The 24596-nt window shown below is 48.4% G+C and overlaps 1 protein-coding gene, 1 long non-coding RNA gene and 1 other non-coding gene across 3 annotated transcripts; 2 read left to right on the forward strand and 1 right to left on the reverse strand.

The window, feature by feature from the left end:
- Positions 1-2619: 2619 nt before the first annotated feature.
- On the reverse strand, positions 2620-23625 carry stard7 (StAR related lipid transfer domain containing 7). The gene is given in 13 exon segments (XM_068025882.1): positions 2620-3327; positions 3329-3411; positions 4621-4705; positions 5361-5460; positions 5869-5951; positions 6440-6550; positions 6919-6968; positions 7607-7663; positions 7666-7764; positions 7767-7783; positions 11516-12016; positions 23001-23083; positions 23547-23625. Coding segments are annotated over 11 exon segments (1254 nt in total). The 5' UTR covers positions 11992-12016; positions 23001-23083; positions 23547-23625; the 3' UTR covers positions 2620-3234.
- LOC137360461 (uncharacterized) lies at positions 14197-17026 on the forward strand. The gene is made up of 4 exons (XR_010971873.1): positions 14197-14243; positions 14716-14860; positions 15933-16072; positions 16736-17026. It is a non-coding gene; the product is annotated as an uncharacterized lncRNA (long non-coding RNA).
- Positions 16322-16459, forward strand: LOC137360462 (small nucleolar RNA SNORA77). The gene has a single exon (XR_010971874.1). It is a non-coding gene; the product is annotated as a small nucleolar RNA SNORA77 (small nucleolar RNA).
- Positions 23626-24596: the final 971 nt, after the last annotated feature.

Genomic DNA, 24596 nt, shown 5'->3' on the forward strand with positions numbered 1-24596 from the left:
TCGCAGCTGGTCCTGAACTTTAAAAGTTTTCTGGGAGCTATGCAATCCACCTTTGAGTCTCTCTCCGGCTTTGGGTGAAACTAAAGCTGTTTCGTACTGCTCTCGTTCCAGGTATGTCGGACGCCGCGATCATGGAGCTCAACCTGCCGACCGGTATTCCAATTGTTTACGAGCTGGATGCCAACCTGAAGCCCACTCGGCCTATGCAGTTCCTGGGAGATGAGGCGACTGTAAAAGCTGCCATGGAGGCTGTAGCATCACAAGGGAAAGTCAAGAAGTGAAGAGGAGAGAAAATGGCTTGAAAGCCTTCGGATGAAGAAAAATGCCTGAAATGTCATGTCTCCAAACATTGCTGTATTTGCTGTTTAAACCCTATTTTTTTTTAAATGTTATGCACTGTTATTTATCATGAAAAATGTTAAATTAAACATGACGTGATTGGAATGGCTTTTATCTATTTAGTACAAGCTGCTTCTAAACTGTTGGATTCTGGATGCCAAATTGGACTGATTAAACGTGTTCGGACATACAATCGTCCTGAACTTGAGCCTAAAGTACACCTTTAACACTTGGGCTTGTGGTTTGCCCAGAGTGGTGCATCCCTTCTAATTTGTTAGCAGTGAGGGTCAACGTGAAAAATTCCAGTGCAGTCTTAAGGCAGTCTGTAACCTGGTTCAGTAATGTATTGGCCCCAACATGATATTTGCACTGAGGTCATGAAATGGGGAGTCACATTGTACAGTGTGATTTTTGAGGCTCAGGTATGTTCTCAAGCTAAACATAGCTCTATTTGGGATGAGAGTGCAAGAGCCAGAAGGGACTGATTTACGATTGGGAACATTTTCTTGCAGAACAAGTGATCGGGCTGTGAATTTCAAATCCTAATCGGGTGGTGGAAACTTACTCAATGGGGAATTCAGCAATAGTATTACATTGAATGTCAGATGGTTAGATTCACTCTTGTTGGAAGCTGGTTACTGCCTGGCACTTGTGTGGCACAAATGTTACTTGCCACTTACCAGCCCAAGCCTGAATGTTGTCCAAGCTTTGCTGCTTGTGGGCATAACTGCTTCAGTTTCTGAGAACAAATAGGTTGGAAAGACTCCTCATAAATAACACAACTGGACAGAAAGTACGCCTGAAGCGTAGAGGGGGGAAAAAAAAAAGAGATTTAATTTAAAAAAAAAGAAAAACATGAATAAGGTTGTTACAGAGCAAATCGCCACCTTGCGGAAGAAGTTTGACACTGCCAGACAGAGAGAGAGAGACACGCACGCACAAGTTAGTTCAAGTCAAAATTCAAAGAATGTAACACCACAAACACTCAGAAAATGTAATTAGTTTGAAACGTTACACAATAGAGAAGCTACTGGCCTCTAACTTCATAGACGGAGTTGCAGGGAGCACCAGGATATTGTGGGGGTGGCAGGACGGTCAACAGTACTCAAGTGTTTTAAATTTCATAAAACAGAGGAGGGCTTGGACAGCACATTGTGTTGTAACCAGCCACATCAATTACACAAGATCTCATCCTCCCACTTCAGGTCTGTAACGTACAGAACTTCGAGTGGCCCACAGTCAGGCAGTACAGGACCGATATCTGTTAAACTGAACAAAATGGTGTAGAAAAGTGGACAGGGCTGAGCAGGGAACGAGTCACAATTGCCCTGAACGTTCCTGCGGAGGGGAGAAATCACCCAGAGCTGAAAAGGTTCCGAAGTAAGCAGCTAACTGTGTATATTGGATTGGGAATCCTGTGCTGCCTTCCGTGGTCAAACAGTCCAGGCACCTACTGTGAAGAATAGTTCCTTGGGCGAGGTGCTAGGGGACTGCACAGTTTCTCCAGCAAGATGCACAAAGAGCCTTAAGTCAAGCCAATGCTCCCCTGCCTTCCCCACAGTGTTGTTTCCTACGTGACAACAGTGACTACACTTCCGAGAACAATTCACTGCTGAGGAAAAGCGGGTTGCTTCATGCTTAAGCTCCTGCATTACCAAGTGCGAGACCGCCACCTCCTGGCAGAAAGTCAGCACTGCTGCAAACTTAGCAAAAAAAGCATAGACCCAGCTTTGAGGGCCAGGGTTAAAGGAAGCAAAGGGAGGGAAGTGCTAATCGCAGCTTTATTGAGTGAGATACCATGTGGGTACCACGCAATGAGCCCCCCCTTTCACACCAGCTTTGTTTTGCTGCCCCACAGGAACATTTTTTACATTCTCCCTCCCCCATTGACCCCGTTTAGTCGGAATTCCCAGAGAACATTAACCAAGCGTGAGCTCGCTGTGTGAAATCCCGCTTTCCAATTTGAGAACCGCGTGTGCCAGCCGAGCGAGGCTGCTCGACGGCGATCGAGAGCGGGAGCCCCCGGCTGATTTTCCACCTCCCCTAGGCTGTCGGGGGCCCACTGCCAACTGCAGCACTCGTGCCACCTTCGCAGCTGAGGCTAGCTCACTTTACAGACCTTTTTAGGAACTCTCAAACTGCGACCACAAGGTAGCCTGGCAGAAGCTCCTCTGGAGAGGGGTACGTGACATGCAGAGAGAGTGAGAGAGAGAAAGAAAAAGTGCTACAAGCCTCGTAGGTATAATCGAGTGCCAACACTGCCTACTGCGGAGGAATAAATCATTACAAAATAAGTTTTTATTTGAAAACACTTCAGCCAAAATGTGAAACGGAAATCGCCAGTGGGTTTAACAGCTATCATTGGACCTCTTGTAAAAAATGATTCGTTTTTAGAAAGACGAGTGTGGGGACCAGTACTGGCACGAGACCAGTGTTAAATGACGAAACACTGAATTGTACATGATTAAAAAAAAACAAGGCAACGCTGATACATGGCTAAGTGGCTTTCTCCCCCCCGCAACACCCCAAATTTAAAAATTCCTCCCAAACTGCTCTAAATGGTTAAGGAAACTCAAGTTGCTGACCTAACATTTCAAGTCGGCAGATTCGACCAAATCCTGACCCGACACCCGAACCTTCAATTTCAAACGCAGCGCTTGTTAAATGTTTTCGGTTTAATACTTCAAGTTTTGCAGGTAACGCGACTCTGTACCGCATCCTGGTAAATCTTGAAGTCCTCTGCCCATCTCACACCCACGCTGGCCTTTCAACGCAAATTTTTGTCGTCCAAAAGCGCTCGGATCTTGAAGTTGCCCGCTTGGTGAAGCGGTTCACCACAGCCGACGCCTGGGTACACAGCACCTCACGGCCGTCTCCGCGGTCAGCGCTGAGAACCTACGCGTAGTCCATCTGCTGCGAACTGCAGCTCTTCTCTTTGCGCTCGGGGTTCTGCATTTGTTTGGGGTCAACGCTCTCAGAGGTTCGAGCCACTGATGTAATCCTTAACCTTGATTTCCATTGTCCTGGCTCGGACAGCCGCCATGTGTAACTTTTCCAGGAAGTTGGGCATGCCTGCAAGAAAACCAACAATAAGAACAGTGAACGATAAGATCATGGCTCAGCGGGCCGCAGGTTGCGGATTCAAGTCCCACTCCAGAGACTTCAGCCTCAATCCAGGCTGACAATGCGACGCAGCACTGAGGGAGTGCAGCACTGTCGGCTGCGTGCCGTCTCTCGGAGTTCAACCAAGGCCCCGTCTGCCCACTTAGGTGGAAATAAAAGCTCCCGTGGCACGATTGGGAGGAGGAGCAGGGGAGCCAATATTGATCCCTCGGCCGACATCTCAAAAAAAAAATCAGCCAGTCATTATCACTGTGGGATCTTGCTGTGCCACCACATTGCCTGCATTCGAACAGCGAGTGCACTTCAAAGATACCTCATTGGCTGTAACTGCTGGCTGCACTTTGGGAGGCCCTGCGGTCGTGGAAGGCGCTATATAAATGGAAGCCTGACTTCAGCGTCTTCGTCAAGTACCACATTCTCCCCGCTATTCCCATATCCTCCATTGCCTGGAGAGTCCAAAGATTGTTGTCTTGAATATAACCAACGAATGAGCATTCGCAACTCTCTGGGGTAGAGAATTCGAATATTCACAACCCTCGGAGTGGAGAAATTTCTCATCTCAGTCTGACATGACCAAGGCCTCAAGTTCGAGATTCCCCCGCCATCTTGGTATCTGCCCTGTCAAGCCCCTCTCGGAATTTTATACCTTTCAATGAGATCACATCTCATTCTCCTAAACTCCGGGGGAATATCGGTCCATTCTACTCAATCTCTCCTCATAGGGCACCCTCTCATCCCAGGAATCAATCTAGTCAACCTTCGTTGCACCCCCCTCTAAGGCAAATATATCGGTCATTAGGTAAGGAGACCAAAACTGTACAAAGTACTCCAGGAATGGGTCTTGCCAAAGCCCTATATAAATACAGCAAGACTTCCTTACTCATACTGCAGAACTCCGAGGTGCAGAGGGATCGAGGAGTGACAGAAAAGCCTGCACCACCAGTGGGGGATTTGCCAAACCAGCCATCTTGCTGCCTCAGAGTGAAATTGCCATTCACTGTCAAAGTACTAATATTGGCAGCCGACGGCTCGTGCTGACCCCGACACTGAACTCTGCAGAGCCCTTTAACCTTGTCCCCAGTAGCACTGGGGCGGGGGGGGGGGGGGGTGGTTCTCAGGCGAATGGCTTTTTGTGTACAGATTAGAGAATTATCTTACCGCTGGACACCATCCAACTGACGCAGTAACGAGGGAAAACCGTCTGTGGGTCATCACTGTATGTGAGAAGGTAGTCAAAGCCATTCTGAAAGACAAAAACCGACTGCTGACTCTGTAACCTTGTGCTCGTCATCATGAAGCTAACCATATCTCCTAGTTCAGACCCAGTTTGTCACTCCCCCTCTGGAGTCTGGACAGACAGCCAGTGCCTGTCGACTATTTAATACTGTCCGGGGAGAAGGAATGAACACGGCTGAGCCCAATCCTCACCACAGTGCCTACCCTTACACCGTTTAGAAGCAGGTTCCGGGACAGCTCTCGGTGGCAGTAGACTCATCTCGGAGATCAGCAGGAGAGCGCCTTTGAGCTTCAGGCCTTCATAACACACCATAAAAAGGTGCACTGCCCATGCAGTTATTGGGAAAGTCAAGACTCCGCCTTCACACAAGGGGACATATCCCGATGGTGAAAGGTCCTCACAGTAGTGGGGGGGGGGGGGGGTGTGGAAATAGATCTGGGTGAGGAGAGCCCCTCACACGAATGCCCCACACCTTCCAAACCCACGACCTCTACCAACTAGAAGGACAAGGGCAGCAGACGCATGGGAACATCACCACCTGCAACGATGAAAAGATGAATTTGAAAAGCCTCCCCGAATGGGCTGCTTTGGCCATTTCTGGCAGAACTATTGGAAACTCTCGGGCCCCTGTACCTTAATAAGTAGTCACGTCCAACCTTACCTCATCAAAGGATCGGTGCGGCTTGATCACCATCTGCGACTGATAGGATGTCACCCGCACATAGTTGGGGCTTTCCGGCACTTCTGGATGCTCAACGGCCCTGACCGAAAGGAATGAGATATCAGGAGAGGTGCACTTTCAGTGGCAGACGCCCTGCTCCTTCCTTGTACTTCGCCCAAACCCACCCTCTTCATTTCCTCCTCCTCCCGAGACGAGATTCCACTCTGCAAGAGTCTTGCGCTGTGATACCGCAGGGCGTGGGCTTGGCCTCCAAGGCCGAGGCACGTTCGAGACGAGCAGGGACTGCCGATCGGCGTGCAACACGGCCAATTCTGTGCTCGCGATGCCTGCGGCCTCACACTTCCTGCCACCGGTGAGCGTCCGTGATTGATCACTGGGCGGGGCATCCCAAGTCATGCCCAACGCCGGTACGCACGCAGCAAGTGAAAGGCGAAGAGAAACAGCAGAGGGTGCAGGACAAGGAGAAGGGAAACCTGCAAAATCTCACCTCGACACCAACACCATCAGATTGTTCTGCTGGTCCACGAGGTAGCGTCGGATATACAGGTAGTCCCTCGAGTAAAGCGGATACTGCAAACGGAGATAAACGCAGGGTAATTAAAATGCTGGCCCCACCCCCCCCCCCCCCCCCCCCCCCCCCCCCCCCCCCCCCCCGTCACTGCTACTTTGTCATCACTCCCACCACCCCCCCACCTTCTTTCCATCACACCCACCTCCCACAACCAAAAACAGCAGAGCAACAAGCCTTGCCTTTTCCACTCAGTACAATCTTAACAGCGGCACCGACACACTTATTTCAAAGTCACGCTGGTCAGATGACCCCAGGCTGCACGCCCAACCTCAGCATAATACGGTGTGTTTTACACAAGTTAATGCCCCTGTGCTGATAAAAAAAACACAAGGGAATCCTCTGACGTAACGTGAAGCAGCAACGAGCATTTTGCACACACACGCACACACGCTGGGCTGACCCTAGCGCAAGAGGTCGTCACGTGTAAAGCACCAAAAGGATCCTGCACAGGCGCCGGAGAACCCACAAGAGCCACAGCCAAGCCTACCGGGAAGTGCGTGACCCAGTGAACGATCTCCGATCCCGACAAATCGTCCCGCTCGATTACTTCCAGCTTGATAACCAGCTCGTCCCATTTCTTCCTGTACTCGGTGTCGAGCTGTGTGGAGAGACTTTATTAGACAGGGAGGCTTTCTTTCCACATTGATCAACGGCAGGGAGGGCATCCCCTTGCAATGGGCACTCAAAAGGACCACCGGCAGAGGGGGGCTGTGACAGCGCAGGACGGGGAAACCATAGCTGGACGTGTGCTGTCACATAGGTAGGATGTTCATTGAAAATGTACCTTTCCATTTACTTCATACATCAATGACCCTATCAAAGTCATACATAAAGCACATCGAAGCATAACTTAGTGACGCGATACAATGCTGAAATACAGGGGACGTAACCGACCCTCACTCATATGCAGGGTTACCCACAAGTGCCCGAGCTTAACCCCGCTTCCGACTGATTCCAAAGGCGTACCTGCACATTGAAGAACTGTCGAGGAGTCACATCCGTGTACGTTCCGAACACTGTGTAGGAAATGAATGAATATCCTCAGTAAGACATGTCTGAGAATACTGCATTGTAGAGGTCTTAGCCCCAGTTCGCTGCCTCCCTCTTCTCCCCTCCCCCCCTCCCGCCCCCAACCCCTCATTTCCACAGAATTAGTGTCAGATGGAGAAGGAAGTCAATGGCTCAAATCAGCCTGTGCTGTTGCTGAGCTCCTCTTCTGCACCGGTCAACCCTAATCCCATTTCCCTCTCCTTTCCTTGAAATCAGACACTTTCGCATACAGGTCCTGCTGTGTTATATGTGGCTGAGTGCTGTCCAACCTTCATTGCTTCCAGCTGCCATTCCTCAGAAGCCCGAGTGAACAATGACCGCTGGGGAGCTATTCAACTGCGGAAGGCGGTCAGGTTGAATCCAGCCTGATCCCGATGTTACCCGACTTCCGCCGTCCCAGCAGGAGTCAGGGTTATCAGAACCGGAAGCCCTGTCTGATTTCCACCCCCCCACCCCCACTCGGGCACTGAGGCCAACAGCTGCCCCGGTCAAGATCAGCCAGCTATAATGCACACCAGGACTCCAACCGGGGGGAACCATTTGGCAACTCTCACCCCGGGAACGAAGCACGGAGAAGGCTGGGGTTGTGGGGCGGCCAACTTACCTCGGTACTGGTAGAGGTGACTGCCCGGAACGGGTCTGCGCCACAGCCGGAAGCTGACCTGTCCATCACCAGCTCCCACATGGTGTCCTGCTTGTGATGCCGGTCACATTCCACCCGCCCCCTGCTCCAGTGCTTCTCAGCCAACGGGACCTCCAGGTTTTGAATTCGCTCAGGCACCTGCGTCGGGTAATAAACAATCATTCAATTGGCAAGCGGCAATCGAAAAGCAAATTGGCCTCCACATTTCACCCCCGCGACCCCAGCCTCGGCATCCCATTTTCTACCCGCACTCCCAGCTCCATTACTTTGTTGTTGGAAACGCCATCTAGGGAAAACCACTTCAAAAGGAATATTCCCTCCACTGGCGATGAATTTTACAATTTGAGCAGAGAGAGTGCAAATGGCAGACTCTCAACTTCTCTGGTGGTTTTTGTTACCTGGGTTTTCATATTAAACATGCGAGCCGGCAAGCTTACATACATCAACTGAATCCCCCGCTATCAACACCCTAGGGGCTACCATTGACCAGAAACTGAACTGGAGTAGCCATATAAATACCGTGGCTACAAGAGCAGGTTAGAGGCAGGGAATCCTGAGGTGAGTAACTCACCACCTGACTGCCCAAAGCCTGTCCACCATCTACAAGGCACAAGTCAGTGAGTGTGATGGAATACTCTCCACTTGCCTGGATGGGTGCAGCTCCAACAACACTCAAGAAGCTCGACACCATCCAGGACAAAGCCAGCCCGCTTGATCGGCACCCCATCTACAAACATTCACTCCCTCCACCACCGACGCACAGTGGCAGCAGTGTGTACCATCTACAAGATGCACTGCAGCAAAGCACCAAGACTCCTTCGACAGCACCTTCCAAACCCGCGACCTCTACCAACTAGAAGGACAAGGGCAGCAAATGCATGGGAACACCACCACCTGCAAGTTCCCCTCCAAGACACACACCATCCTGACTTGGAACTTATATCGCCGTTCCTTCACTGTCGCTTGGGTCAAAATCCTGGAACTCCCTTCCTAACAGCACTGTGGGTGCACCTACCCCACATGGGCTGCAGCGGTTCAAGAAGGCAGCTCACCACCACCTTCTCAAGGGATATGAAAAAAAAAGAGGGTTTTGACAGCGCAAAGCGTGATGGAACGTTTACCATCAAATCAATGGGCCAAAGAAAAATCTCACTCTGCAAACCGAAGGCAGAATTAGTCCCAGATCCTGGTCACGTTCAGTTTGGCCATCCCCGCACCACCTCCTCCAGCCGGGGGCTTTACCTGGACTCTCCCTTCATCCGAAGGGGAACTTGTTACAGGGCACTCGGCCATTGTGAGCCAAAACCAGATATATGCAGGACCAAATTGCAAAAAAAAAAAGCATCTTCTTTTCATTCAGTTTTTTTAGGCCCTCGAGCCTGTTCTGTCATTCAATTAGATCACAGCTGACTACACCTAACCCTATACCTGCCTTTGCCCAATATCCCAGAACACCTCTGGATAACAAGGACCTATCACAGATTTAAAATTAACAGTTAGCAATTGCTGTTTGTGGAAGAGATTTCCCAATTTCTACCGCCTTTGTGGGTCGAGATGGTTCCTAACTTCACTCCCGGAAATGTCTGTCTTAATTTTTAGACTTTGCCACTTAGTCCTAGACTCCCAACCAGCAGAAATCGCTTCCCTTGACCTACCCTATCTGTTCCCCTTTATATCTTGAAAACTTCAATCAAATCACCCCTGACCTTCTGAATTCCGGGGAACACAATCCCAGTATTCTCTCGGAGTCCAGGAATCATTCTGGTAAACTATGCAACACTCCCTCCAAGACCAATATAATCCTCCTTGTCCCCTGCCCAGACCTGCTCACAATTCTCCAGGTGTGGTCTAACCAGGATAACTTCTACGCCCTTGTACTCATGTCCTCTAGCTATTAAGGCCAGAATTCCATTAGCCATTTGATTATTTTCTGTACCAGTTTCGGACATTTTTACTGATATGCATACCCGGATTTACTGATTTTCCCCCTCTCACCTTTCTTAAACCAAGCTAACCAACTGGTTCATCTAATGACCATGGGGATGCTTTCCAATATATTACAGAAATAAACAGCGCTGGTATCTGGTGACAAGAAGCTGCTTCACGGATGCGAGAGTCAACCAGCTTGGGACTGGCCTATCACACGAGGCCACCTTCCTTCCGTTTTCACCCTACCCCGGTGTGTAACTTCCCACGAAGGGTTCAGCGGGCTATTGACAGTTGGTTTGCACACCCAGTAACCAACTGTGCCAAGTGTTGGTAACTTCAGCTCCGAAATATTCACAGGACACAGCTACTAAAAGCAACGCACTTTCCCCGCGAGAGCAAATGGCAGTTTTCCGTTAATGACTGTAGGAAATGTGGCAGCCAATTTGCACACAACAAGATCCCACAAACAGCAATGCGATAATGACCAGATCATCTGTTAGTGATTTAGATTGAGGGATAAATATTGCCCAGGACACCGGGGAGAACTATTTCTTCGAAATAGTGCCATGGGATCTTTTACATCCACCCGAGCGGGCAGATGGGGCCTCAGTTTAACCTCTCAGACAAAAGACAGCGCCTGCAACACTGCGGCACTCCCTCAGTGCTGTGCTGTCAGCCTTGATTTTTGGGCTCAAGCCCTGGAGTGAGGCTTGAACCTGGAACCTTGTGACTCAGAGGCAAGAGTGTTGCCCGCGGAACCATACCCGACTCAGGAGGCAGCGGCCCTGGGGGCCCTGAACATTGGCTCCGGACCCCATGACGTCTCATGGCATCAGGTCAAACATGGGCAAGGGAACTCCCTGCTGATTACCACCTACCGCCCTCCCTTAGCGGATCAATCAGTACTCCTCCATGTTGAACACCATTTGGAAGAGGCACTGAGGGTGGCAAGGGCACAGAATGTGGGGGACTTCAATGCCCATCACCAACAGTGGCTCGGCAGCACCACAACTGACCGGGCTGGCCGAGTCCTGAAAGGCATATCCGCCAGACTGGGCCTGCGGCAGGTAGCGAGAGAATAGACAAGGGGGTAAAACCTACTGGAACCTCATCCTCGCCAATCTACCTCCGTCTAGGACGGTAGTGGTTGCAGTGACAACCTCACAATCCTTGTGGAGGCGAAGTCCTGTCTTCACATTGAGGGCACACGCCATTGTGTCGTGTGGCACTACCACCGTGCGAAATGGGATAGATTGGGAACAGATCCAGCAGCTCAGAAGTGGGCACCCACGAGGCACCATCAGCAGAACTGCGTGGACGGACAATAAAGGTCGGGCAAGCCCGCGACATTCACTCCCAGTAACGAACGAATGAAAGAGTACTCTCGTAATAAATAAACTTGGTCAAGTGCTAGAAAATGCTGGAAATACAAAGTCAGCTCAAGAATTCAGGAACAGTTAGTCGCTCGAGCTGACCTCTTTCATTGAATTAGATCATGGCTGGTCGGTAACTCAGATCCATTTAACTACCTTTGCTTTATATTCTTTGATCAAAAATTGATCAATTGCAGTCTCGAAAGTCCCAATTTCCCAGTATCCACCGTGTTTAAGGGGAGAAAGTTCCAGATTTCGATCACGCACTGCCTAATTTCCCTCTTAAATGGCCTGTCTCTAGTTGAAACACCTCAATCAGATCAACCTCTCAGTCGTAATGACTCGGGGGATTTAAGGCAAAATTTATGCAAACTGGTGTTCGTAATTTAACTCCCTAAGCGCTGGTATTACTCTGAACAAAAACAAAGGACATGAATGTTCTGGACTGCTTTCCCACAACTTCTCTTTCTCCTGTGTATTTGTAGCAATCTTTATGGTTATTTCTGTTTTTTGGTATTTACAGGTTTGCTCTTCCTGGCATTACTGGATTAACACAGAGGACACCTACCGCTGCAGCTCTTCATCCCGAATCCTCTGGTCGTCCCACATGAAGACAGCGGCAAAGGCTGCCACCAGTTTCCCGGACCCCCTGTGCCGGCCCTGGAATTTCCGCCACAGGTTCCTGAATAGGCTGCGGCGGGAGCGCTCCGAGTAGAGGTTACTGTACAGCTGCCCGATCTGCTGGGCCCTCCTCAGCCGCTGGCCCGTCACGTAGCTGCACTGACTGGCTAGGATCGACGCCATCTTCTTCCTGGCCGCGCCTCCTGTGCCGCCGCCTGCGCCAAACCCATCCCGCAGGAAGCCCAGCGCCCGCCGCAGGGCACTGCCCACCTGCTTCGTCCATGCGTCCAGCTGATTGGCCTCACGCCAAGCCCGCGCCTGGCTCGAAGAACAAGCAGACTGCAACCACTGGGAATATAGCCCGCTTAAAGGCTTCGAATGGGCGGAGTTGAAGATTATGGCTGGTCTCCTCATACTCAACATGATGCACAACAAGGGCAATAGTCAACTAAAAAAAAGACAGAAGGAAGTATCAATATATAAAAGTGCTGGATAGAAAATGGTACCTTTTTAGCAGGAATGTGCACCCAGAACTTTTAACATACATTATATAGTTACTTTTAGCAACAACTCCTTTGAATGCTCCAATGTGAACATTCCCCTTGCAAAATGTCCCCAGAACTCTCCTTTAATGAAAGAAGTTCTGCGCCCTGCCAAGTCCCAGCAGCCAAGCTAGAAAACTGCAGCCGATAAAGCAGCTCTCCTTTCACCTGCTGTAGGCCCTGCAGCTGTCAATCACCCGCTCCAGGACTCCAGCCGCGACCACGTGAGGCAGCGCAATCCAACCTGCTGCCTCCCTCTACGCCCCCAGACTGTTGCCTTATTGGACAAACGCACGGCCTGCTCCCTGCCGATTGGCTAATTGCACTGTCACTCACAGAGAGGACCCCGCTCGCGTGAACGTTTTCAAACGTCAGCCATGCACAATACCTACAATTAGCAAAAAACTTTGGGTGGGAAAGCAGAGCGATTTTTGCTCTATTTGTCTACCGAATTGCTCGTGACACAAAAAGCGAATAAAACATAAAGGCAATAGCGGGGCAACAAAGTAAGGCCCTGGAACCTGAATGATTGACACCCACCAGTTCAGGAGGGGCGCTGTGAGCATGCGCAGATCAGTAGGAACTGAGAGTTGAGATTTGCCTGTTTGTGGTTGGTTATTAATAAAAGTCTTAAACACGAGGCGGCCAACATCCCCAGCTGACACACACTACTGAGTCAGCGGCGCTTGAGATGGCTTGGCCATGTGAGCCGCATGGAAGATGGCAGGATCCCCAAAGACACATTGTACAGCGAGCTCGTCACTGGTATCAGACCCACCGGCCGTCCACGTCTCCGCTTTAAAGACGTCTGCAATCGCGACATGAAGTCCTGTGACATTGATCACAAGTCGTGGGAGTCAGTTGCCAGCGTTCGCCAGAGCTGGCGGGCAGCCATAAAGACGGGGCTAAAGTGTGGCGAGTCGAAGAGACTTAGTAGTTGGCAGGAAAAAAGACAGAGGCGCAAGGGGAGAGCCAACTGTGTAACAGCCCCGACAAACAAATTTCTCTGCAGCACCTGTGGAAGAGCCTGTCACGCTAGAATTGGCCTTTATAGCCACTCCAGGCGCTGCTTCACAAACCACTGACCACCTCCAGGTGCTTATCCATTGTCTCTCGAGATAAGGAGGCCAAAGAAGATTAATAAAAGTCTTAAAACGTGAAAACTTGTCATGTAGTTCTTTAAATTGGTCGGGGGGGGGGGGGTTCATATCTCATTTTTTTCACATTAACAAACTCACTGAGGTCATAACACAAGAGGTACAGAAACTAAAATGGAATTAGCTTGTAAGTAAGGCACAGGTGCAATGCAAGGAACAGGTAATGGTTGGAGAGGGAACGAAGGGGATAGTCCCAGAGGAAGAGAAGCAATTTAGGGGAGAGCAACAATATAGATGTACAAAGACAGTGGGATAACATTGGAGAGCAGCGATCCCCATGAATCCCCAGGCTTGGCAACACAAAGAAAATAGCTCTTGTACTGAGCGTGGGGGGGCTAGTGTTCCACCTGGGCAATACAGTGCACCTAGATTTTGCTGGTTCTAAACTCACAATTCAGCACACCTCCGGCTCCTTATCTCAGCTACTTTGTCAACAGGGATGACAACGGGTAGTTGGGTGTTTACCCCACAGGGAGAGAAAGGGAGGAACTAATGTGTAACACTTTTACTGAGTTACACTGGTACCAGCATAGCAGGACCTCCTCATCCACCTCCTGGGCCCTGAAGCAGTAAATATGTTGAAAGATCTGAAAACAAAAAAGAATCAACACAAAATAAATCCAAAACCGTCAGTAAGGATGTGCTTTAAAAAAAAATTCCATTATCATAGCATGGGAAACTGTCACCTGCAGTAGCTGAAATGCACTGTAGGTTTGGAGGTTTACTGTCCCCTAAAGAAGGGGATAGTGGGCCCTGACCCCCTGGTGTTTAGGGGCAACTGCTCTCAAATAGGCCCAACACAAAGAAAACTACAATCCCCAAAGTGCATTGCGGGGCAGATGTGATTGACACACCCAATTAGCCAATAGGCGAGGGCGGTCTATTGTGCCTCCGCCAATAGGAATCAAAGGGGGCGGGATTACAGTCTTCGGGGGCGCTAAGATGGCGGCGGGAGAGGTGCTTGCTGAATGTGACTGTAAGGTGCTATTTTCTACTCTTTTAACTGAGTAGTATCAAAAAGATCCAAGAAAAGCGCCTCATTTTCAAAAGGGGCACAAACAATCATAAGAAAAGCAAAGGAATCTAATTCAGCTAAATGGGACTGGAATAAAGTGCTATTTTTTCTGGGGTGAAAAGTGTCTTTGGGCCTAATCTCAGCCTGAATATATGGGGTCAGGAGCAAAAAGGCCTCAGAGCTGACTATAAGGTGACTGTGGGAGTTCCCTGTTGCCAGTGAGTTAGGATGATCTGCAGTGCACTGTCTGCAAGGATGGTAGATACAGATTCAGTAGTAGCTTTGGAGGAGGGAAGTGGACAAATACTTTCTCCACAATTTCCTTCTGGTGATTATGCAGTATCCAGCGACAAAAAGTCTCGTCCCCTCAAACTCTTTTCAATTGCTCGACCCTCAGTACTAATTTTCATCATTCCCTTCTTTCCACCTCTAGGAATCGAGAGTGCAAGGTGGGATGAGCGTAGCTTCCTGTCACTTCCCGTGCTTTTGCTGATCTGTGGGATTAGGCAGCAATACTTCTCATTCGAATTCATCATTTGCAGTTGGGAAGACCCTCTTTCATGAATTATCTCACAATGGTAAGCAGCATGGAACTATGCGAAGAAAATAACAGTTGGTGCCCATCCCATTGTATGTTTCAAGTCCATTGCTTTTGTGTGGAAAACTAACAGTATTTTTATATCAAACTATGACAGATGGCAGCTTGTCATACTAGGCCCCCACCTGCTGAGAATGAGGCAAATTAATTTTGTCGTGACCATTGATTTTAAACTGTTACTGGATTGTAGAAAGGACTTGTTAAACAGATTGGCCGTGGCTAGAAAAGACATTTGCATATTAACAGACGGTTACTGGAAGGACGTAGGACCGTTCCCTGACACATTCAACCCACAATGGACCTTGATCACCAGGTACTGTGCAAGAGGAGCATTCCAGAGACTGCTAAGGTGATACAATCCAAGACATGGTCAGACCAGTTAGTCACATGACTAATCTGCTTGGCAATCTGAATTGTAAAAAATAGTTTGAACTGAGAGTGTCTGTTTGCTGCTGGACTGAGAAAATCTCTCCTGTCTGCTCCCATCTCTCTCAAGCCTCTGAAATCTACTGAAGACACATTGACCCCAACGAAAAGCGAGATCTACTTACAATCAAGGACTCTACAGTGAGCTCGAAGACCCGTAACAAAAACTCTTCCGATATTGCCTCAAACTTTTCCACTTTATTTTTCTTCTGCTCTTTTCTGTCTCTATTTGCATGTGTGTATTGAGTATGCATGCTAGCGTGGGCGCGTTGTGTATCCGTAGGCATTAACTGAATTTGAGTTTAAGTTTAATAAATCGCAACTTTTATTTAAACCTAAGAAAGCCTATTTGCAGTGGTTTCTTTTGCTTTACAATTAGAAAGCGGTGAACAAGAATTCACCAAGGGGGAGCTAAAAACACGGTGTGTTTAAAATTACACCCTGTTATGGTCAGACCAGGTGAAGGCTGAAAGGGAACCCCACACCGCTTTCTTACCTGGTCGTAACACAGCTCCTCAGTAATGTTATGCAACAAACTAAAGGGCAATTCTGCATATGGTGAAAAATGGTACAATTGCAGTTATATTCATTTAAGTTAATTGTAGTCGTCTCCCTTTTTCTTTTAGGGCAGGATACCCACATCCGATCACAATCCAATGACCTCTGCTGGGAAGTGATCTTGAATTGTACTCCGCTGTGATGCCCTTCATGGACTCATAGCCTGCTGCCACTTGTCTGGGTTCCAACTGGAAGAATGACCATACGGGTAGGGATCGTAGCAAGTGTAAATGCCATTAAGGGGAAAAAGATATTTAAAAAATGCAAATGAACTGTCCGTTTCACAGAGGTGTAGAACGGAATATTCTAACTTACTTGCATTCCGTCAACTGGGAATTAGAATGGATATTGGATGTGGAATGTACATACTGTAATACACATAGGTTTAACCAGAAATTCATTCTGATGCTGTGAACTGTTCGGTTTGAGGGTTTGGGATATGTACCTATCTGGATCTGCAGGCTCACTCTGTGTCAGGTTCTGCTTTTCCAACCTGCCACTTTTTCAGCCTGCTACAGTAATTTTCCCAGCAATAATTTCTGCGGTCTCCTTTCGCACAGGGGGCATGCGATGGGTTGTGTTTGGGAACACAGTGATATTCAAAAGAAGGATCGCCACCCAGTGATCAAAGTGAGAAACTATCAAGGCTGAGCACACCTGGCCCAGTTAACATGACTTAACGTTTTGCACATTTGGCTTCAAACTTCTTAAACGTCCTGATTCAAGAGAGTTGAAGCAATTTCTCCTCTTTGTGTGTACCATGCCTGCCATGTAGATGTTCATATACATTAATACACGGGCAGTCGGATGGTGCAGTGAAAGCCATGATTTGAGCACAGAAATTCATATTTTTCCTTTCCCCTTTTGACAGGTGTCTGGAATCTAGGAAGAGACGCTGCTGAGCGGTCGCAGTTCGAACAAAAGCCAGTGAACGTGGCAATGTGAAGTTGGACAAAGTCATTCACAAACTGGAAAGTTTAATTGGGTTATAACTGCTCTGTTCAATAAATGCTGGAGGAACGGAGTACTGGGCATTGCTACCTTTTAAAATGGCTGGCTTGAGCGAGGTAGAGAGGAAATACAATCCCAGCCACTGATCTAAGCAAATCAGTGAAACATCACAGTCACAGCTCATACAGTACGGGGTGGGGGGGGGGAAGAGGGGGTAGTCGCTCATGATTAGATAGTTCCATTTTTCAGCTTCTGCATTTTCTGCACAAAGATTTAGCAGAAGGAAGTGTGCACAAGAAAGCTTGAACAGCAATCTCGTCCTGGTTCAGCTGATGCAGGCTGTGCCAAGGACTGCCAGCAGGTGGCACCAAGGAACAGTGCTGTCGTTGCCCAGTCATGGATGTCAGTTTGTGGTTGGGGAGGGGGGAAATCAGAATGGTTTGCCCGCTCCCCACCCGATGCTACTTACCTCCAGATGCTAGCGGTTGGTCGGGGAGCAACACTTGAGGCCTCTCGGGCAGTATGCGCGGTGAACGTTACTTGACATCGCTCCTAAAAACAAAGCCAAAACGGGGATGCTGCTTTGAATGACTGTGAAAGAGTAACAGTGCACCAGATCACCAATTTTTTTTTTATAAATTAAGAAAACTCGGTGAAGCGCAGGACACCACCGAGGCTTGAAAAAACAGGTGACCTGGCTACGTTATAGTGGGATAGGAACAATTGTCCTGACCTTCCCTCCTCTGTGAGGAAGTGCTTGGGCTCTGCCTTGTTACCGCCTGCCAGTAGTGGAATGGAGAAACAGAACTTGACACTTTATTTGCAGAGCATTAATACCCCAGTCCGCTGCTGGTTCAAAGCTCATCTTCTGAGCCCTGCAATGATATACCCTGGTGTATTTCTGTGTGTATACAACCTCTTCAGGTGTGGGAACTGCCCACAGTGATCTGTAAACAGGCACAGCTGCCACGTGGGAGAGACAGGCAAACCTTATTTTGGGCAAGTGATGTGAGGGGATGACATGTGTTCACATTTTGTATTCAGCTGCAGTGACATGCTAGCAGCAGTGCGTCGTGGATGTGTGAACAACTTCAGTGTTAAAAATCAGATAAACATCAGCTTGTGAACTGCTGTGTTAATGGTTTCTGAAAATTGATCTGAACTGTTTCAATAAACCTCTCTTTGGAAGATGGATTTGTGCGTATTCTGGAATTGTGCACCTTTCTGGTTTGGAAAGAAACTCGGCTGTGTTAAAATCCTGATCAAACTTAACCTTGCTGATCCTCTGCTGATTAAAGCAGTGTATCGTTCTGATGATAGTTGTCTATTTTCAGAACTCAGCAGAACGGAGTTGGCACAGAACTGCCTCAATGGCTGAATGAGTAAACCGACTGTCTGGTGTTAATGAGCTGCACAGTGGAGACAGTAAGGAACTGCTGATCCCAGCTGGCCTGCGGGAGCAATGTTGCAATTTACCGCAGTGTCCCTGGCTACAGATGAGGAAATATCAACCCATCTGACCCCTCCTGATCTCTTGTCCAGTGAATGCTGGTCATGCAGAACCGCCCCCCCCCACCCCCCCCCCCCCCACCACAAAATCTGCCAAGAATGAGGCATATTAATGTTGTCATATGAACATTGATTTTAAACTGTTGCTGGAGCGAGGAAATGACTTGTTAAACAGATCAGCCGTGGCTGGAAGAAAACATTTGCATACTAACACTCGGTGCTTGGAGGGACAAAGGGGCTATTGCCTGCTCCAATTTAACCCCCGATGGACTTTGAGCACCAGGTATTGTGTGTAAGAAGAGACATTCCAGGGTCGGCTAAGTCGAAAATCCACAAACAGACGTGGTCAGACCAGCTAGTCACATGACTAACCTGGACTAATGCTTTGTCTTTCAACACACCATTAACATATTGTTTGCCTTTGCTCCGTGACCTTTTGGTCAGCTATGTGGCCTGGTCCAATCTAGACCTCCTTTGTTATCTCTTGTCCCACCCCCACCTCACTTGCTTATAACCTGTGACTTTTCTAATATTTGTCAGTTCCGAAGAAGGGTCACTGACCCGAAACGTTAACTCTGCTTCTCTTTTCACAGATGCTGCCAGACCTGCTGAGTGGTTCCAGCATTTCTTGTTTTTATTTCAGATTTCCAGCATCCGCAGTATTTTGCTTTTATTTTAGTGTTTAATTCACTGCCACTTCTCTTCCAGGAATGCCTACCTTGACGAAGTTCTGCTCTTCTCTCCGACGGGATTTTCGTTTGTCTCTTTTACCTTGTTCACCTTCATTGCTTTCTATTTCCCTCCTGGTGTTTGATAAGGTATCTACCAAAACTCGTTTTCACAGCCACATCTCTTTCCTCAGTGACTGTCTCCGGCTCCGACTTATTCCACGTGGATTCCAACTGCAGTTTCACCCATCATGCTTTGAATCCACCCAGGATCACAGGTATCTCCGAGAAATACAACGTTCCTCGGACTGCTACTCTCGCCGCATCCTGAGATCCACACTCAGTGCTATGCGCCGCCACATGCACACACTGGACCTCTCTCTCCAGCAGCACTGCCTCATCTTATCTCAAAGCTGTTCTACTCCGCAGTTTCATTTCATCTTTCGTCTCATCCGACGCATTAACAAAAAACATTTTTTCTTCCTTTAAAGGAAGAACGTTAAGGAACGCAAGCTCCAGCAGCTGATGGGGACTAATGCCCATCCAGATCCTCCTTCCGCTTCACTTCCCTCTGACCCCACCCCTTCTGATCTGACCCCTTGCCGTGTATTCACTATACCCTCTGACCTCCCCCTCTCTGATGCTGAGCGTTCTGTACTCAGCAAAGGTCTCAGTTTTATCCCCTTACGCCCCCACCTCAATGAATTTCGCGCTCGGCTTGACGTTGAGCTCTTCTTCCGTCGCCTCCGCCTCCGGGCTCACTTCTTTGACCAGGAGTCCTCCGCCCGACCAGCAGACCCATTCACCCGCCTCCAGCATTCTCCCTCTACCTGGACCCCTCCCCCTGGCCTCTTACTCACTCTTGATCTCTTCATTGAAAACTGTCGGCGAGACATTGGTCATCTCAATTTCTCTGCCCCCCTCACTCACTCTAACCTGTCCCCCTCTGAACTTGAGGCACTCCGTTCTCTCAGGTCTAACCCTGACATGGTCATCAAACCTGCAGACAAGGGTGGTGTTGTCGTATGGCGTACCGACCTCTACCTTGCAGAAGCTCAACGCCAACTCACAGACACTTCTTCCTACCTCCCTCTGGACCAAGGCCCCACCACCGAACATCAAGCCACCGTCCAAAGGACTGTCACTGACCTCATCTCCTCTGGAGATCTTCCCTCTACAGCTTCCAACCTCATAGTCCCACAACCCCGGACAGCCCGCTTCTACCTCCTTCCCAAAAGGACTGTCCCGGCAGACCCATTGTGTCAGCCTGCTCCTGCCCCACTGAACGTATTTCTTCCTATCTAGACTCTATCTTTTCTCCGCTGGTCCAGTCTCTTCACACCTACATCCGTGACTCTTCTGACGCCCTACGTCATTTTGACAATTTCCAGTTTCCTGGTCCCAACCGCCTCCTCTTCACTATGGACGTCCAATCGCTCTACACCTCCATCCCCCACCAGGATGGTTTGAGGGCTCTCCGCTTCTTCCTGGAACAGAGGCCCAACCAGTCCCCATCCACCAACACCCTCCTCCGCCTGGCTGAACTTGTTCTCACATTGAACAACTTCTCCTTCAACTCCATGCACTTCCTTCAAGTAAAAGGTGTCGCTATGGGTACCCGCATGGGTCCTAGTTATGCCTGTCTTTTTGTGGGATATGTCGAGCATTCTTTGTTCCAGGCCCCCTCACCCAACTCTTTTTCCAGTACACTGATGACTGTATCGGTGCCGTTTCCTGCTCCTGCCCTGAACTGGAAAACTTTATCAACTTTGCTTCCAATTTCCACCCTTCTCTCACCTTTACATGGTCCATCTCTGACACTTCCCTTCCCTTCCTCGACTTCTCTGTCTCCATCTCTGGGGATAGGTTGTCTACTAATATCCATTATAAGCCCACCGACTCCCACAGCTACCTCGACTACACTTCTTCACACCCTACCTCCTGTAAGGACTCCATTCCATTCTCCCAGTTTCTCCGTCTCCGATGCATCTGCTCTGATGATGCTACCTTCCATGAAGGTGCTTCTGATATGACCTTTTTCCTCAACCGAGGATTTCCCCCCACTGTGGTTGACAGGGCCCTCAACCGTGTCCGACCCATTCCCCGCACCTCTACCCTCACCCTTTCCCCTCCCTCCCAGAACTGTGACAGGGTTCCCCTTGTCCTCACTTTTCATCCCACCAGCCTCCATATCCAAAGGATCATCCGCCGCCATTTCCGCCACCTCCAGCGTGATGCCACTACCAGTCGCATCTTCTCCTCCCTTCCCGTCAGCATTCCGAAGGGATCATTCCCTCCGCGACACCCTGGTCCACTTCTCCATTACCCCCACCACCTCGACCCCATCCCATGGCACCTTGCCCTGCAATCGCAGGAGGTGTAATACCTGCCCATTTACCTCCTCACTATCCCAGGCCCCAAACACTCCTTTCAGGTGAAGCAGTGATTTACTTGTACTTCTTTCAATGTAGTATACTGTATTCGCTGCTCACAGTGTGGTCTCCTCTACATTGGGGAGACCAAGCGCAGACTGGGTGACCGCTTTGCGGAACATCTCCGCTCAGTCCGCAAGCAGGACCCTGAGCTTCCGGTTGCTTGCCATTTCAACACTCCCCCCTGCTCTCATGCTCACATCTCTGTCCTGGGATTGCTGCAGTGTTCCAGTGAACATCAACGCAAGCTCGAGGAACAGCATCTCATCTACCGATTAGGCACACTACAGCCTGCTGGACTGAAAATTGAGTTCAATAATTTCAGAGCATGACAGCCCCCCATTTTACTTTCATTTTTAGTTATTTTTTCTTCCTTTTTTTTTTACATTCTTTTTTGCATTTATTTCATTTCAGCTTAGTTTGTCTAGTTTGCTTACCCACTGTTTTTTTTCAGGTTTGCACTTGCTGCTGTTCAATATTCAGTGTATTAACACCTAATCTGTACTAATGCTTTGTCTTTCAACACACCATTAACAAATTGTTTGCCTTTGCTCCATGACCTTTTGGTCAGCTATGTGGCCTGGTCCAATCTAGACCTCCTTTGTTATCTCTTGCCCCACCCCCACCTCACTTGCTTATAACCTGTGACTTTTCTAATATTTGTCAGTTCCGAAGAAGGGTCACTGACCCAAAACGTTAACTCTGCTTCTCTTTCCACAGATGCTGCCAGACCTGCTGAGTGGTTCCAGCATTTCTTGTTTTTATTTCACATGACTAACCTGTTTGGCAATCTGGGTTTTTCTGAATTGTACAGTTTGAACTCAGAGACTGCAGAATGCTCCCGGACTGAAGAAGACCTCTTCCGTCTGGCTGCTGCCATGTCTTTCTCACGGAACTCCAAATTCACTGAAGAGACATGAACCTCAAAGAGAGAAAAGTCTCCTACGCTGAACAAGGTTTAAGAAGAATACTGGGCCCCAACGAAAAGCAAGACCTACCTACAATCAGGGACTCTACAGCGAGTTTGAACAGTAACCAGATATTGCCTCAAACTTTTCCACCGTAATTCTTCTCTTTTCTGTCTCCATCTGCATGTGTGTATTGCATATATATGCAAGCGTGGGCGTGTCGCGTATCCGTAGGCGCTAACCAAATTAGAATTTAAGTTTAATAAATTTCAGTTTTTCTTTAAACCTGAGAAAACCTGTTTGGCTAGTTTCTTTGCCTTATAATTGGAAGTTAGTGAACAAGGATTCACTAAGGGAGAGCTAAAAGAAAAACGGTGTTTAAAATTAAACCTTGTTACGGTAAGACCAGGTGAAGGCTGAGAGGGAACCCTCGACCCCTTTCTCAGCGGGTCGTAACACTGCTGGAAATCATCTTTGTTCACTGGGCTGAAGGCTGAATCAGGCTTGGGTGAGACACCTCCACATTGCCCACTATTTAATAGCCTGTTGGATGCTTAGGTGAAAAAAAATGCCATTTGGTCTCAGTACTGCTGGAACCTTCAGAAAGGGAGAGAGAATGCATTTCGGTTGGACATGGAGAGTGTGCAATTTCGCTTTCACAGACTCACCGTCACACATCCTCTTCCAGTCCCAAAGCCTCCAGCATTCCTCCGACAGAAGTATGTTGCCTGTTCCACGGGATCCGGGGCCCCTCGAAAGAACAAAAAAGGAAAGAAATTAACATCCTACATATGGCACCTACAAAGGGGCATTATTATAGAATTGTACACAGCTTGAACTTTTCAGGATGATGGCTCAGGGATTGGTTAGGAAGAGGTCACTGTGTCGTTGTCCTGGTCTTTTAGTCAGGATTATATTGTCACAGCAAGTGGAGCTGTTTGCAGGCACCACCGGGCGTTGGAACATTTTCACAACTACAGTTACTCGCATTGGAGAATGTGACGTGTTCATCGAGGAAATCAACGATAATTGCCGAAGCCATTTCTTTTTAAAACAAACTATATAAAGGCCATTTCAGTTCCTGATTTTTTTTTTTAAATTGTGTTGCAAACATCCAACAGAGTATTCAAGGCAAAGTAAGGGCTCTTTAATTTGATCCATGTACCCTCAGCTGGTTTATTAAATCTTCCAGTGCACAAAATGGGAGTGCTTACCCCAAAGGAGGACCAGGACTTTTGACATCTTTCCCAGCTTCTGCCAGACCTTGAGGTGCTCTTGTAGAGAAGTCAATCCTGCCTTTGTGTCACATTAACACTCCTTGACCTATTGAGGATAGCAAATTTCGAATTTGTTTGTGGGATGTGGGTGTCACTTGCTACGCCAGTATTTATTGCCCATCCCTAATTGCCCATGAACTGAGTCGCTTGCTCGGCCATTTCAGAGGGCATTTAAGAGTCAACCACATTGCTGTGGGTCTGGAGTCACATGTAGGCCAGGCCAGGTAAGGACAGCAGATTTCCTTCTCGGAAGGACATTAAGTGAACCAGATGGAGTTTTTTTTTTACAACAATTGACACCATTAGACTCACATTTTAATTCCAGATTTGTATTAATTGAATTCAAATTTCACCATCTGCCGTGTTGGGGTTCGAACCCATGTTCCCAGAGCTTTAGCTTGGGCCTCTGGATTGCTCGTCCAGTGACGTTACCACTATGCCACCACCTCCGCCCATTATTTATCATTCAAAGCACTTGGGAAAAACATCCTTCACACTTCCTATCAGCAGCAAAAGAAAGCACAGGCAACAGGAAGTTCCCATCTCAAAAAAAAACGGCATAGAATTGCATTTCAATCTTGAATACTACAAGGTTTTTTTTTATATAAGGTTCTGCACGATAAGGCAAGGCAGTGACATCATTCTTTGGTGAAAATATCATGACCTTGCAACATTCATTGGATCACCAATAAACTCTTCCAGACTGGGAATCGACATCTATTTACCTCAGTCAAACCCAAAAGGCTTCTGTCTGACTGCCTGTCCCCATCAGACCCAGACCTGTTACTTCCCCAATTGAACTGTGGGTTGGTTACTGAGAATGAATGCAGGGTCAAATTACACAAATTCATTTGTTTGAGCTAGTGGAGACAAAACAACTCAAAAGTCCTTCACGCAGTGAATCCAGCAGACAACCAGAAAATACTAGCTGATGTTGCACGATGGAGTCAAGTGCTGAGTGTAACCTTCAAGGGAATCAAGGTCAGA

Source organism: Heterodontus francisci, unplaced genomic scaffold (assembly GCF_036365525.1).
Source record: "Heterodontus francisci isolate sHetFra1 unplaced genomic scaffold, sHetFra1.hap1 HAP1_SCAFFOLD_1660, whole genome shotgun sequence".
In the NCBI taxonomy this organism is placed as follows: domain Eukaryota; kingdom Metazoa; phylum Chordata; class Chondrichthyes; order Heterodontiformes; family Heterodontidae; genus Heterodontus; species Heterodontus francisci.